The sequence below is a fragment of the Athene cunicularia genome (genome assembly GCF_003259725.1).
Source record: "Athene cunicularia isolate RWA chromosome 1 unlocalized genomic scaffold, athCun1 chr1_part1, whole genome shotgun sequence".
Taxonomy (NCBI): Eukaryota; Metazoa; Chordata; class Aves; order Strigiformes; family Strigidae; genus Athene; species Athene cunicularia.
In genome coordinates, this window is record NW_020799091.1 from 115,808,624 (window position 1) to 115,823,485 (window position 14,862).

Here is a 14,862-nt window from a genome sequence, read left to right on the forward strand (position 1 = left end):
TGGACTTTTCTTTTTTTTGGTGGATTCTTCCTAATGGGAAATGAATGTCTCAAGATTTCATCCTTGTTCCTGCCTTGCCAAAACTGTACAGATGGTAGTGAAGCTGGCAGAAGACAACCATACTTTTTCAGATGTAAGAAAAATTCTGGTAAACTGGATCTTATAATCTCAAATAAAAGTTGGTTGGGAGACTAAACAACATCTAGTCTAGTACCTGCTCTTCTTTTTTATGAGAATGGGTATGCTTTTCCACATCTCTACTGGATGCTGTCCTCTGTTTTCTCAGAAGACATTTGCTGGGTAACTGTTCTGGCAGGCTGCTCTCAAGCATAGTTCTGAATGAACTAATAGATCTTTTCCATTTAACATCTCAGCCCCTGTTAATAGTTTGACATTCATTTGTCTTGCTAGGATATTTACCGATGTTTTGGGTTTAGCAGAAATTCAATATTTAGTATAGTAGTTTCTGCTGCTGAGCTTTTCCTCTTACAAAAAGGAGAAATCGATATTTGGCAAAGTTAGACATGAAAAGGCCATACATTTTCTCAGAAACTTGTATCTAAAAGAACTCTATTCTAGAAAAGAAATATTTTAAAGCATTTCAGTCCAAAAGTACCCTCTTAAAAAAAAAAAAGCTCTTTTGACCGAATATTTTTACTCAACCTGTCAAGACTCTCAACTTCATTGAGAGACTTGTTCATGCCTTCCCTATCCTTCCCCATCTGCTGCCCAGCTCTCAGTCACACCCAGGCCACCTCAAGCATTGTGAGAGGATGAAATGTCCTATGGCTGTCTCAAAGCTTGCTTGTGTCTGTGCAAACCTCCAAGAGAAGCTGCTGTGGCCTGTGAACTGGTCTGGGGGATGCTGCCCAAGGAAGCGGGAGTGTATTGAAGGATGCACCCCCCACTTCTTGGCGGTTGCATTGTCCGGACTCTTTACATAAGCCTCAAAGGGGCAGACGTGACTGAGCTGGCCCCATCCTGGAGCCGTTTGTGGCTCTATTGTGCAGGCCAGACCCCATGCATGCATTGCTAGTGAACTGACAAGAGGCAAACATTCCTGCCCTTGACTGAGGATGCAACAAAACCTGTTGGACCAGAGGAAAAAAAACAAAGGCGAGCAGATATGCTGATCAGCTAGTATGACGAACTTAAAAAGGCAGCAGAAAATCTCGCTCATTGTGCATCTACCATCAAAGCCAGATCTGTGTGCACCCACCACTGAAGAACTGAAGGCTGAGGACCAATGGGACGCCGCTGGATCCATGGTGGTGACTATTCCTGCAGCCCTATCCCACATCCTTGCTTTGTTTCTGCCTTTTCCTTCTATTCTGTCCTATCGCTACCCCTCTTTATGTTTTGGTTTTTTTTTTTTAATATTAAAACCCTATTTTGGGCATACGGCATTTGACCTCGTTTGTGTCTTAATCTCGCTCTTGGGATCATATCAAAACCTCCCCTGATAGTGGATCAGGATAAGCATCTGTGGAGAAGCACCACTGCCACCCGTTAAATGGGCTGCTCTCCCTGTCTTTAGCTCTGAAGTGTTTGTCAGAGGGATCCTACACAAGGAACTTTCCCCAGGCAACTGTACCCTCCTCTCCTGCTCCCACCCATTACAGCACAGAGGTGCACTAGCTGCCTGCTCTCCCTGCCCTTCTTTCATGCCACCTGGCTTGTGGGGCTCAATTGCACGAGTGTTTGGGTGACGGGGGGATGCTGGCTTGCTGACATGGGAAAACCTCTCAGGTTTCAGTTTGCTTGGTTCTCTAGCTACATCCTTTCTAATGGCCAGAACGACAGATATAGCCAGTATAATGTGCTGTTGACATTGTCTATGGTTTAGATCCTGCCCTGGCCATTTGAAGCTGGGTCTACCTCCTAGGACATAAATATTCATTGCTTCATTCCCTGGCCATCTTTGGCATAAGGAACAAGAGAGGTGCTGTCGTCTGAAGTGGCTGTTTGTCTGTCCCCACCTGTCAGCTGGAGATTGCTGGATTATTCTGGCCACTGTCTCTGCCTGTTCTCTGCCCACCTCTGCCCTGCCAGCGCATGGGCATGCGTGCTGGCAGAGGGGCAGATCTGGACCACCTGCTGTCAATCTCCCCTCCCACTGCAGCACAAGAGAGGTAAATGGAGAAAAGCCGGTATGACGCAATCATAAACAGTGTGACTTCAGCGAATGGTAACAGAAAAGAGTGATACAGCATGCAAAATAGTTATTTTACCTGCAAAATATCAGATGTGAAAGGGCTGAAAGCACAAAAATGCACTTCCTCCAGGATCTAGATTCTATTGGTCTGAGGTCTGTGAGGCCTTCCTCAGCACCCACCACAAACCAGCTCTCAGGGAGCCCCTCCACCTAATCCTGCCCTTGAGACGCCTGCCAAAGAGGCTGACGGCACAACACCCCAGTCTAAAGCCAGCCAGAATTTACTGGGAGCATCATGGGCTGTTCACCACCAAGGGCCACGGTTGCTTTCTCTTGTTTGCCTCTCTTCCCTGTTATATGCTGATGTGGGTGCATGCACAGACAACGACATGCCACGCAGTAATTCAGAGAATAAGCCAAATAAAGCAACCTCTTTGGCTAACGGGTACATAAACACAGGTGAGAGCATCAGCAGGGATGGAGGGGAGGGAGAGGTCAAGTATGTCATGTCAGTATACTTGAATGATTACCCAGGTAACACTGTAACTATTTGACAAATGTTGATTTTTAAAAGTAAGACCCATGTCTGAATGATGCAAACGCAAGAGGAAATTTCAGATCATTAACTTCTATTTTTATTTCTCTTGCGTCAGTGACCAACATCCCACAGACACAGGTTGCTTTTTTTTTTTTTTTTTTTTTTGAATCTTTGCATTCAGAGCATCAGCCTTGCATGGCTGTGCTGTCCTCGGGCAAGCAGCTACAGTCAAGGGACTGTTGAGAGAGCTGTTGTTTAACACCCATTCATTTTAGGAGCATTGGACATATGTTTTCCAGACCCACTGCTCTCTATAAGCAGAAAATACAGCCTGGTTTTCTTTGGGCAGCATTTTTCTGATTCGGTTATATCTCACCAATAGTCAAGTAATTCCTAAGCCACTAGAAAGGAAACAGAGAAAGTAACTAAAGATGAGGAAGGCTTCCAGCATGAAATGCCAGCCCACACTTTTGCAGTACACAGGCCTTGCCATTGCTGACCAGTTTGAGATGCCCAGGCGGGACCTCATTTTAAGAATCAGAGCCTTTGGCAGCAGTTGAACACCACATGCCTTCGAGGACATGACTTTGCAGCAGTGGTAGTTCCAAACCTCTTTAGCTGCTTACCAAAGTTTGGCCATGATTTCCTAAATGCAGACAGCATGGTCATTTTGTAACTGGGTCACAGAGATCTTGATGACCAAGACTCTTACCTGTAACCCGCAAAGCGCCAACATAAGCTTACATATCAGGGTGAGATAGTGCCAATGTGCCTGCCAGTGATGTAGATATATGTGCAATGGACCTCTTATTTTTGATGTCAGAAACTGAAGGAATGGTCTCAAATTCTTCCTAAGAGCATTTTAACTCACTGAAGATGAAAAAAATACAGTGTAAATATATATATATATATATATATATATATAAACTCCCCCCAAAGTGTTTCAAAAGCTATAGCCTTCAGAACTAGAGTATTACTTTTCCAAGCTAGCAGTTGGCATAAGCCCCTTACCAAATACTCTCACGGTGGTGCTGCTCTTCTGGACTCTCTCTGGGTGGTACACCACATGGCAGGAAAACACCCTGCCATCATCCGTGATTTTGGTGGGGAAAATCTTTAGGATGTTATTCAAATCCAGGTGGACTCTTTGCCCAGACAGCACACTGCTGTTCCTGTATACTGCAGGACAGGAGGGGTCCTTGGTCACAAGTTCCTCTTCCTTGCCATTTCCCCCCTGTGAAAAGAGCAACCCACACAATAGGTGAAGACCAGACCTTTCCACGCCCCCACACCCCCCCATCCCAATATATTTGTAGGCCAGTTCTATTCTCACTATGAAAATTTTCCCTCTCACTCCTAGAATTGCATAGTAGTAAGTGCACATTTTTTTCCAAATACGTTCTCTCCCAGAACTTCAAAACCAATAGTGGTCATCATCTTGCCAGTAAACTGTGGAGTACATAGCTGTGTCTTGTGAGTCCTGGTATCTGTAGCCTGCAGAGAAGGCAACAGAGCTGCAGTCTTTAAGTTATGCTGAACATTCCATACGTACTAAATCCAACCAAAATTCCAGGAAAATCCTTGCTCTTTTAGATTTTAAACAGTGAGAACCTGATAATAATGGCTAAAAAGTAATCTCTTAATGCCTGTGTGCTAGCCACCCTTAGATACAGGTGCAGCCAGCACATCCTGGACATCTGTGCTTTGGTACGTATTTGCAAGCTATACTCTTAGTGACACATTATTAACCCATATATATATCATTGTGCTGGCCTTTGAGTTTCTTTTTCCCCTCTGCTACTTTGTGGAGTGAGCTAGCAACCCTAAAAAGTAGTAAAGACAAGGATGTTCCTTACAAAAATTTTAAGAATTTTAATATTAAGAATACACTGCAAAGGAGAGATCTAAATAGATAATGAGCTGGGACAAAAGACTAAAAAAACTAAAATATTTGAAAAACACCTTCAAGAGAACCCTCAACAGTTACAGGTCCTAGGTGACGATAGGTAGAAATTAAACCACAAAGCTCAAGGACACTGCTGGCTGGTACTTATCCCTACATACTGAAATTAATGCTAAACGGTTACATCATAACATGCATACAAATATTTATCCAGAAAGTGAGGTTCAGTACAAAAATATAATGAGCTCTCTATCTCACAGCAAATTGCTTAAAAATAGTTTCTGTGTGGTTAGCTAGGTAACTGGGTTTGTGTGTCTGGTATGCATCTGTGACACCAAGGTTAACAAAAACATTACAGGCAGCTCCCTTTTATTTTATTTTTTTAAAAATTCTTTTTCAAAGCAGCCTGATATCTCACTACCCTATGCGGTAACCATGTTTTTTTCAGTGATACTAAAGCTTCACTACAGCAGAACTCCCTGAGAAATCCCACAGAAGGAATATTTTAGTTCTGTTACGTTTGCTAAGCTCTTTGCCACTTCCCACAGACCTGCTCTACATGTACTTCTGAAAATTAAAAGCAATTAAGATGGAATTTTCCCTCTTTGTTCCTTTAATAGTTATTGTTTGTGATGTCTGTGTTGCAAAACCGTGTTTGTACCTTTTCCCTTTATTATCACAGTTCAATACGACTGATATATTTTGTTTAGCAGATTCTGCAGGACACAGTAAAGTTTAACATTTCTCTTTCAATCTGCGAAAATACTCTGTAGTTCCTTCTGAAATTTATACCTGAGATGAAAAATACTTACCACTAGCCATTTCAAAGGATAATTGGACAAATTTTCTGAGGTCGTGTCCTCAAGGCATGGAATTACTAAAGTCTGGTTTAACTGCACTTCCTTCACGTATTGCTGCTCCTCTTTTATCATTGCAACAACAACAACAACAACAAAAAAAAAGCCCAAGAAGGAAAATCAGACATGTGATGTTAATTGTGCTTTAAAAACCAATGCTGACTAGTCTTCTGTTCAAGGAACAGGCACATTTTTGATTAGGAGGGAACTGTAACTTTCCACCATTACTCATAGACATATTTGTTAAGTGAAAGCCCTGCATCTGATTCTAGACGCATTTTCATCACTCTAATTCACAGCTTTACTTGATTTTTTGCAAAATTAATAAAAATTGTTACTTAACTGCAATATCAAGATGTCTCCTTTTGGAGTTAAGAATAGTTTGAGACCTCAATTCTTGTCTTACAATTTTTTTTTTTTTTTTTCTGAGGCAATAAACCTTCACATCAATTTTGTGCACCTGTATTTCTTTTTCTCTGGAGATATCTGCAGAATTTCTTTTCACTAAGCAAGGTGTTCAGCCATGTCAGGCAGGTTAAGATTAACCCTGTTTTTCAGTGTAAATGCTCCTTTTGTTATTCTCCAACCTGCCCACTACCACAAGCAGAGAGCTTGTCACTCTTTCCTTTGTCGTAAATTTAAAAAAGTATTTCAGCATCTCCAGCCCACCTGTGGAAGGGCAGAGTGATGCACTGAACAAAGCACAGCTGTAGGCCAAACATCGAGTCTGCGTGCATGCATATGCATGTAAGCAGAAAGAGCAGCGGTGGTGGCCACGAGATGCTACAAATGTCCTGGTGAGCACCGATGTCTCTGACTCTCAGCCTGGCGGCGGGCAGTATCCCCATGAAGCCCACCGTGCCACCCACCCTCCCTGCTGCCGCCGTGCTGCACAGACCTGCCTTCCCCCTTTGCTGTAGGCAGGCATGAGCCCACACTGAGGGGAAACTCTTCAACTTTGCTCCCCTCGTAGCCCCAGCTTGCGTGTTGAGATAGAATGGATATATATTTTATTTATTTTCTATCTTGAGGGGAGGGAGAATATCTAGCAGTCCTGGACTGTTATATTACTCAGCAGTGAGGAGTTTCTGGTGATTGTAACTTCCTTTATGTCTGGCACCCAAGCATGGAGTGACAGAGCCAGCACGCAGCCTCTGCCACAGGGACACAGAGAACGGCAGCGCCCAGCGCCCAGCATGGTGTCCAGTAGACCCGGTGGCAGAAGCAACTTATCTCCGCTCTTCGCCAAAGTGGAGCAGCTGAGGAGCCAGCTATCACGGCGGGACACAGAACGCACAATCTCTAAAGGGGCTGTATAATGTGGAAGGGATAAAGAAAGGGCAAAGGAAGCAAATCTATAGCTTCCCCAGGAAGAAAACAGGAGATTTTGCTGGGACAAGCTACCAGGCAAAAGTGCCATGTAGTGGTACAAAGATGAGTAGTTGGCGCCAGGAGCTCATTCTGCAAACAGCCTCTGCTTGTTGTCCCAGTCACGTATCCCACCTGCTTGTTTTCCCTCCGTCTTTGATTCCCATCTCCACTAACATCCTGTTGGCTAAGGCCCTCCATGTTTGTCAGTCCTATGTAGGCCTGCTGCTCTGTGGGCTTTTTGCAGTATCTACAGGTTGAATCCATCTGGATTCACTTCACTTTGATGTAGTTGAGAGCTGTACTTCATTAATGACTATCACCCTTCTCCATCCCACTCGTAGGCTGGATTAAGGTCTTTCACCTTCTTTTGAGTGGAAATCGTTCATTGCAAAAGATTTGGTTACCTTAAAATACAAGTCTGCAAGAGGTATGTTGCAAACTGAATTTTTTAGTTCTCTCTAGCAAGCAGTTATCAGCAGCACAGCTTGCTACATCATGCAGTTGCTGAAAGAAGTCACAATGATGCCAATATGATGAGATGCCCACGTTTAACATGTAGAGAGCAGTAATGGCATCGAACATGCCAGTACCAACCAAGGGCACCGGCAAGAGAAAAGGAGCAATGCCTGATTAGCACTATTACTGTATTGAGGAAGAGACAGAGAAAAATCCCATGAAGAACAGAAGCATGGGAGGGTTTCACGCAGCTATCATCACTGTATCTCCCCGCTCTCTCCGCTTGTTCCAACCCCTCTGCCCTGTGAAGCGCAGGAAAATTCCCGAAGGGGAGCCTACTGCAGCACACCCCTGTACAGCGAGTAAAGTGGAAGCTTCGTCCGTGGCACAATGATCCACCACGCGCTGTGTAAACACACCCATCCTCTATGGGTTGCTCAGAGATGCTGGCTCTAATTTTGCCTTTGCAAGTTCATCAGGGTAGGAAGGTGCTGCTGGGTTGCCCCTGAGGTGTGCCTCCGGGGTAGTAGCAGCAAACTGCTTGGAGCCACTGCCCTGCAGGGGCCATCAGGGAGCCAGGAGGCAGTTTGGGTTAAACATCCCCGTGCATGAGGCTTGCACAGGACCTCCTCCTGCTGCAGGACCAGTGTGATCCAGCATGGGGACCAACGTCCCTCCTGCCACCAGCCTCACCTCACAGTGCAGGCCAAAGAGGCAGTGGGAGTGCTGCTTCCTTCTGCTACCCCTAACATCACCTGCATGCACCCTGCTCCTAACCCTCCAACACATGCTGCATCTACAGCCCTGGGCACAAGCAGAGCGAGCATGTTGGCCTTGCTGAAATTGTGCCAAGTTTGTTGCATTTAATCCTTCTTGGCTTGTTAACAGAAACCTAGGTTGGGAAGAGGTTTCTGGGGTCATCAAATCCAGTCCCTCATGTGCACAACAAGCTTGCCCAACATCCCTGCACAGCTCCATCTTCATGGCAGTTTGGACTTTTGCCCACACTGCTGGCATCAAACAGCTGTTCCCAAAGTTGCTGCACTAATGGTTGCCACTGTTTAATTTGTAGTCAAATCCATTCATGTCCTATTTAAACCCATTTCTTCCTTTGCCAAGATAATTTAAATATCCTCCCTGGCGTTCACACTCTCCCCTTAGGCTTACTTACTAAGAGCAGTCATGCTGTTTTCCAGCTTCCTCTTGGCTTGCAGAAGCAGCCAAGTCTCCGTGATTGTCCTAATCAACTCCCCCGCTTTGCTCCCGCTTTTTTTTTGACAGTGGGGACACACATCCCTCTATTGAGCTGACACCCAGCACACCTTGCAGATGCCAGCCTTCAGCTTAAGCCAGACAACGGTGTTTTCTCTTTCTGGTGCTGCATGCCCATAGCAGCAGCACATCATGCTTTGGAGATCTAGCAACCTCAGTCCCACCATACTCTGAGCCCCTCGTTTAGTCCTCTCCACAACATGTTTCTCCAGAATGAAAATGTGGAAACTGCCCATGTCACCACCTTTTTAGCCTTGCTACCTAACTTTGTATTCCTCCATACAAAAAAGGTTTCCTAGTCAGGAGCTGGATAACAACAGCTAAAGAGTGCCTGTAAATGGGAAACTGTGTAGACAGGGGCATTCAGTGGCACCGTTGCAAATCCCAAACAATTCACCATCACTGACGAATAAGTGTTCATCTATGCTGGTATTTGTCTCCCTCCACCCCACCCCTGTTACAAAAAAGCAACATCTCAGTCATAATCACTTACCTTCTGCCTTGACAATAAGTTGAATTTCTGCAGCCTTTGTCCCTTCAGGGTAAGTAGTAAAACTGCACTCGTACAACCCACTAAGGGAGACGGTAACATTTTTCAGATGCAGAGCCCACTGACTGCATTCAAATGTGGCATTTGGATTGGGGGAACACAAAGCCTCTGTAACATTCCAGTCGCAGCACTTCCATATGCTGAAGGACACTGAAAAGTTGTAAGAAGCCTCAGGAAAGGCGAAGTAGTGGGTGCCATGATCGGGGTGATGAACAGCTATTATGGTAAGATGGTTGTTGTCTTTCTTGGACCACTGTGTCTGTATTATGTAGGTGGTGTGTGCCTTTGGGAAGCTGCACACCAGGGTCACGTCAGCACCCGGCAAAGCATGGACCACATCTGTTTGTGTGATGACACCTTCAGGCTGGCCTTAAAAACAAATGGGACTGTTTTCAGTGCAAGTAATGTTTAAACAAAGCTTTCTCCGAAGCCATCTTTGACATGAATTGATGTCTGAGCCACAGACAACTACAACTGTAACAACAGGCCTTCCAGGTAGGAGCTTGACAGCAGATCTCCACCAATACAGACTGTGGAGAGAAAACTGGGAGAGCAAACACACGCTTCTTTGGAAGAGGACCCGAAGCTCCCATCATACTCATGGTAGAGAAATGGGAGCTCTGAGAATCTCTGTGAAAACTGAAATCTTTCAAGTAATATAAATAAAGCAGAAGCTGGGCCCAGTTATTCCCCAGCTCTTTCTGCAAGAAAAAATGAATTATCCCTGCTGGCTGCCCTGCACTGTTCCCTCTGCCCATTGCCACGGCCTTCCCTGCTTCAACAGAGAAAACCATTCTTTTACCTCCACGTTATTAAACAGCCCCTGCAAGGCCTAAACAAGTGTTCGTTTCAGTGTCGGAGTGAGCTGCCTCAGTATGTATGGTTTCTTCCTCAATTAATTTCATAAAGCATGTTGGTGGTCCTTAGTGTGCTGTATAAAGGAGTAATGGATTAGTGAAATGAAGGGGCTTTCAACGGGAGACTGTACTGCTTGGGTTTCCTGCTGCTGTATAAAAATTGATTTCTGTCCCTTTCTCTCTCTGTGAACAAGAGGCTTGCAGTCCGCAAACCCCTGTATGCAGAGTGCTGACAAAATCAGAGAGATGAAGAATTTATGGATGGGGCAATCATAGTGAGACAAGTAATCCGTCACACCCGCAGGGCTATGCACAAAAAGGCCCTTTATCAAAAGGGCATGCAAGTCCCCAGAAAAAAAAAGAGTTTGTGCAGATGTTCTTAGGTACACACACACCCACACCCACCCATCTCCTTTATATGTATTCCCTGTGTATCAAATTTACTTTGGGAACTTGCCCCACAGTGCCACCAGCCATACCACTGACTACCCATGCCAGCAAGAGCCCACTGCTCACCTTATTTACTTGAAAAAAGCAGGTACCACTTTCTTTCCTTTGACATCTGCTCTGCCATGTGGCACAGGGCTCTGGAGCTCCTGAGCCAGGGGATGCCCTGCCAGAGGCCAGGCAGCCTTGTCAATGCCCTGGAGGGGGGCTGACATGCCCCCCGCGCTCTGCCAGCTCAGCTGGGAGCGAGATACGGACCCAGTGCACCTGCTGCTCTGGTGTGACAGGGAAGGAAAACAGAGTCCCACATGCCCACAGATCTGGCTGAGATTCGGTACCTAACCACTGAAGTTGATATGAACATGTGGAGACTCAGTGCATGGAGAACAAAGCTACTGAATGCCCATGGCCAAGATTAGTCTCCATTTTTTGTTGCTGTGCATGCTCTGTACATCTTTTAATTGACTTCCAAGAGATGGGATGGTGTAAGAGAGTAAATAAAAATAAGCCTGAATGACAAGTGCTGTGAGAAAAATTACTGAAAACTATTTTTGCCAGTCCAAGGAGCTTATTATAGCAAATACTCACTGATTTCACTGCAAGATTTGCATCAGTAAAAGTTAAGTAAAAAGCAATTAGCAATCTTGTGATCAGACTAGCAGGCAAGGGACACCTAGCAACTTATCTCTCATATTTATACTGGTGCTGCATTAGGTCAAAGGACCATGTAAAGAATGCCTACCGAGAATTGCTTGAATATTTTATATTAAGATGAAGAAGTTACATATATAGAAACAACATTTTAATTTGTGTTGTTTGTTAGTAGTCTAGCACTTTTAGGTGCATGCTAAACTGGTCTAAACTTTTTGTTAACATTGGAATAAAATTAGTTTCATTTTATGCCATCTTTATTTTTCCAAATCAAATACTGTCTATTAGCCCATACTTGTGCTCTACTTGAAATTTAATGGAGTAACTCCCAGGCCTTTATATGTCTGATCTCCACAAAAGGCAGGATGGTCTCCACTTTCACCTTTGAGTAACTTCAGTGAGGATTTTATCCTCAGGGGAAAAAATCCAACAATCCTAGGGAAAGACTAGATAGTATTGCTTTCCTGCATGTATATGTCTTGAGGCTTCTAGTTCTTTCTTTGCATTTGAGAACTTTTATTTTCTATGAATACACATTAGAAATATTTTCCTTTCTTTTAAAATCCAGTTTGCCTCAGTGATGTAGAGAATAGGAACGGCTTATGCCAGATTTTGAGATGCATTTTACGATGCCAGTCAAATACATGAGCTTTTTCCTTTCTTAACTGGAAAAAGCATATCCTACAAAATTCTTCTTTCTAGCTGGTAATAAGTACTTCTGCATTCAGCACGGTCAGCCTGTTAGAGGGTGGGGAGTGGAAGGGGTTGTGACTACCAGGCTTTCGCTTGGTTTTCCTCAGATCATTTTTGGTTTAAGCTCCCTCTGATAGGGGTGCAGTTCTCCTTACTCAACTTTTCTGAAAGTTTTACTCGCAATGACAAGCTTGTTTCTCAAGCCTTTAATGCAGCGTGTAGGGCTGGGTGGGAAGGAGGAAGGGAAGAAGCTATTTAAGGTGTTGCAGCTGTACAATTTAGTCTTGCCTTTAAGTGTTTCAGCACTTTCTCTCTCTGCATACACAGGTATGTGTGTGCATGACAGAGAGATAGATATTTTTTATGTGCTCTTTGAAAGAAGTTTTCCTTTCTGCCCATTGGAGACGAGCACATGTTGCCCTAAATACAAGTGAGCTCACCTCAGTGATTATTCTGGTAAAAACAGGTTAGGCATTTTGAATAAACTAATCTGCTAGTCAGCACAAGCCATTTACTCCTTACTAGCTGCACGTTGTAACTAGGGTTATTAGAAAGTTGTCAGGAAACAGAAAGTCGTTACCAGTAGCTACAGTTCGCCCTAGTGGGACACTCTAAGCCCAGCCTGCGCATCCCACCCTGCCCCTTGCCACCCGCCATCATAAGCTGAGTCAAGGTGTCCTGTGACAATCTTACCTGCAATCCTGGGCACTGAGAGCAAACAAAAGAGGGAGAAGAGACACCTTTTTTCCATCTTCACTTGATGAAGTTTTGGTAAACATGCAGCTCTCTTGGCCTGCTCCTGGCAGTGTCTCGGAAAAGGAAGTTGAAATGGTCTGCCCTGTGCAGGCAGGCAGATGTGCAGCACAGTCACGCTCATCATTTTAGCGTGACTTCAAAGAAATGCTTCATCAAATGTGAAAGCCTCAGCTTCCTGCCAGAGTGATAACATTAGTACATCTTGTGAAACCTTTATGTTGAAAATACTACCTATACTGTAAGCCTATGTCGAGCCCTTTTTTTTTACTTTGTCTTTTCAGGTAAACTCAGAGGAAGCAGTTTGCTGGTTTACACTCTCTCAAACACTTGTCAGATCTCTAAGGTTGAATGTATGGTACATAAAGTACAAAAAAGCTGACTTTTTTTTTTCCTGCTTCATTTCCTTCACTACATTTCTACTTACTAATGTAGTGAGATTTAATCCTCACTATCTTTTAAAAAAAGAGCAAAGTAACAAACCCAATCCCCCTAAATTTAAAAGAGTGAATTGAGAGGTTTCCAGATTTACCTTTTTAGTTTTTCCTGAAAAGAAGATCATTAATTATTTTCTGCAGTATGAAGAATTACAGCATCACACGTGACAACATCACTTGGTGTGGTTAACCCCCGTACCTCACTTCGTTCATCCAGTAGCTTTGGTAATGGCAGCACCCACAGAGAGAAGCGTGTTGTTCTGCCAGGCCCATGACCTGCCTTTATTGCAGGTCACCTGTAAATCCTTCTGAACTGTCCTCGAAGCACACTGCATTTCCATAAACCAGGCAACAACCTGTCAGCAAAGCATCTCACTTTGGGCAAGTCATGCAAATTAGACCTGCTGTTAGAGGCTTTTCAGAAACAAACTGATTTGAGTTCTTGCTTATCACACTTGTTCCCCAAAACCTAAAGAGCTGCGCAGGACACCTGATGTTCACAGCATGGACGTACGTTATCTGCTGGCTCTTCCGGAGGTGGAATGGGTGTTTGCAAGCACAGCTGGGCAGGATGCTGGTTGCCCCTGTGTAAGGAACTGAGAGAATTAATGCCTCAAACATTCATCAACACAGAAAACCTCAAGGGCAAGCAGTGGCCTTTGTGATTAGTCTAAGGAATGCTGCCCAAGGAAGGGTGGAGTGTATTGAAGGATGCATGTCCCACATACACTTGCAGCTGCATTGTCAGATTCCTTGGTAAGTCTCAAAGTGGGGAATTGCAGCCCTGTAGCCCACACAAATGTTTCTCATCAAGCACAAGGACCACTGATCAGTGGCTCCGTTGTAAAAGCCCAATACTCTGTGGCTCTACTGTCTAAGCCTGACACCATGCAGACCTTGCTAAACTGATAAGAGATGACCACCAATTCAACTGGATGAAGGGGTTGGTGCACCCTTTTCCCTCAACACATGTGCAGAACCCATGCTCCACCTTTTCCCCATCTCTCATGGAAATGATTTCATTAAATAACTGCCTTTCTTTGTCTAGTATGATAATCAGCTGATAAGATGAACTTAAAAAAGTGACAGAAAACTCTGCTATGTGTACAACCACCACTCATGATCACCGGACCCAAGACAATTCTGGAACCTGGGGTGGTGATCGGATTTCTTTGTCTCTCTTTCTCTCCTTTCCTTTTGTTTTCTTTCCTTTCTTTCTTTCTTTCTTTTTTTTTTTTTTTTTTATAGATTTGTAAGAGACCCTATTGCTTATTATCCTTTTCCAAGTTTAAATTGTTTCCTAACGCAAGCAAAACATTTTAACTGGTCGTTTGGTGTCGTTTCACCTTAATTTAACCTGAGGGGATCACAGAATCTTTACTGGACTCTGGGCTCTCAGTCCAGGCTGTGACACCCTCATAGGGCCCGAGGACAACCCACCCTTTGGACTTTGGCAGAGAACTGATTACAGCCCACCTGCCAGGGCAGAGAAAACGAGTGGTCTGGATGACATAGTCCCTTAAACAGGCACCTCTTCTCACCAGCAGTGCCCTCCCTCAGGTGGCTGGTCCATCCTTGGGTGATATGAGTCCTGACATGTCTTTTCTGAAACAATTTTTAGGGGGCCTGGGTGTCTCTGTTGGCCCCTTTCTTTTATGTCACCTCTCTTTGCTGCTCAGGCAAGGCCTATGGAAACTCCCTACAACACCAAAAAATGGTTCTGAGACATGCCACTTAGCCTGCTGGCAGGGAGCCATCTCTTCCCACAACTCAAACACGAGATCCCACTCACAGCAGTTTCAGCCACCACCTGCAATTTTCTTCCTAACTGTTTCCGTTTCCTTTCTGACTGTCTACTTTTGCTGACCAGGTACCTCCACATAGCATCAGCATGCAAGGCACAGAGTTCAAGGTAAAAAAAG

The 14,862-nt window shown here is 44.4% G+C and overlaps 1 protein-coding gene across 1 annotated transcript in view; it reads right to left on the reverse strand.

Annotated features, from left to right (window-relative positions):
- CD96 (CD96 molecule) overlaps positions 1–12,513 on the reverse strand; it is a 30,341-nt gene extending 17,828 nt beyond the window's left edge. The window contains exons 1-4 of the mRNA XM_026854000.1: positions 12,444–12,513; positions 9,046–9,471; positions 5,409–5,518; positions 3,705–3,927 (exon numbers count right to left, since the gene is read on the reverse strand). Of these exons, the coding sequence (XP_026709801.1) occupies positions 3,705–3,927; positions 5,409–5,518; positions 9,046–9,471; positions 12,444–12,501 (817 nt within the window). The 5' untranslated portion in view covers positions 12,502–12,513. The remainder of the gene's footprint in view (positions 1–3,704; positions 3,928–5,408; positions 5,519–9,045; positions 9,472–12,443) is intronic.
- Between the last annotated feature and the right edge of the window lie 2,349 nt (positions 12,514–14,862).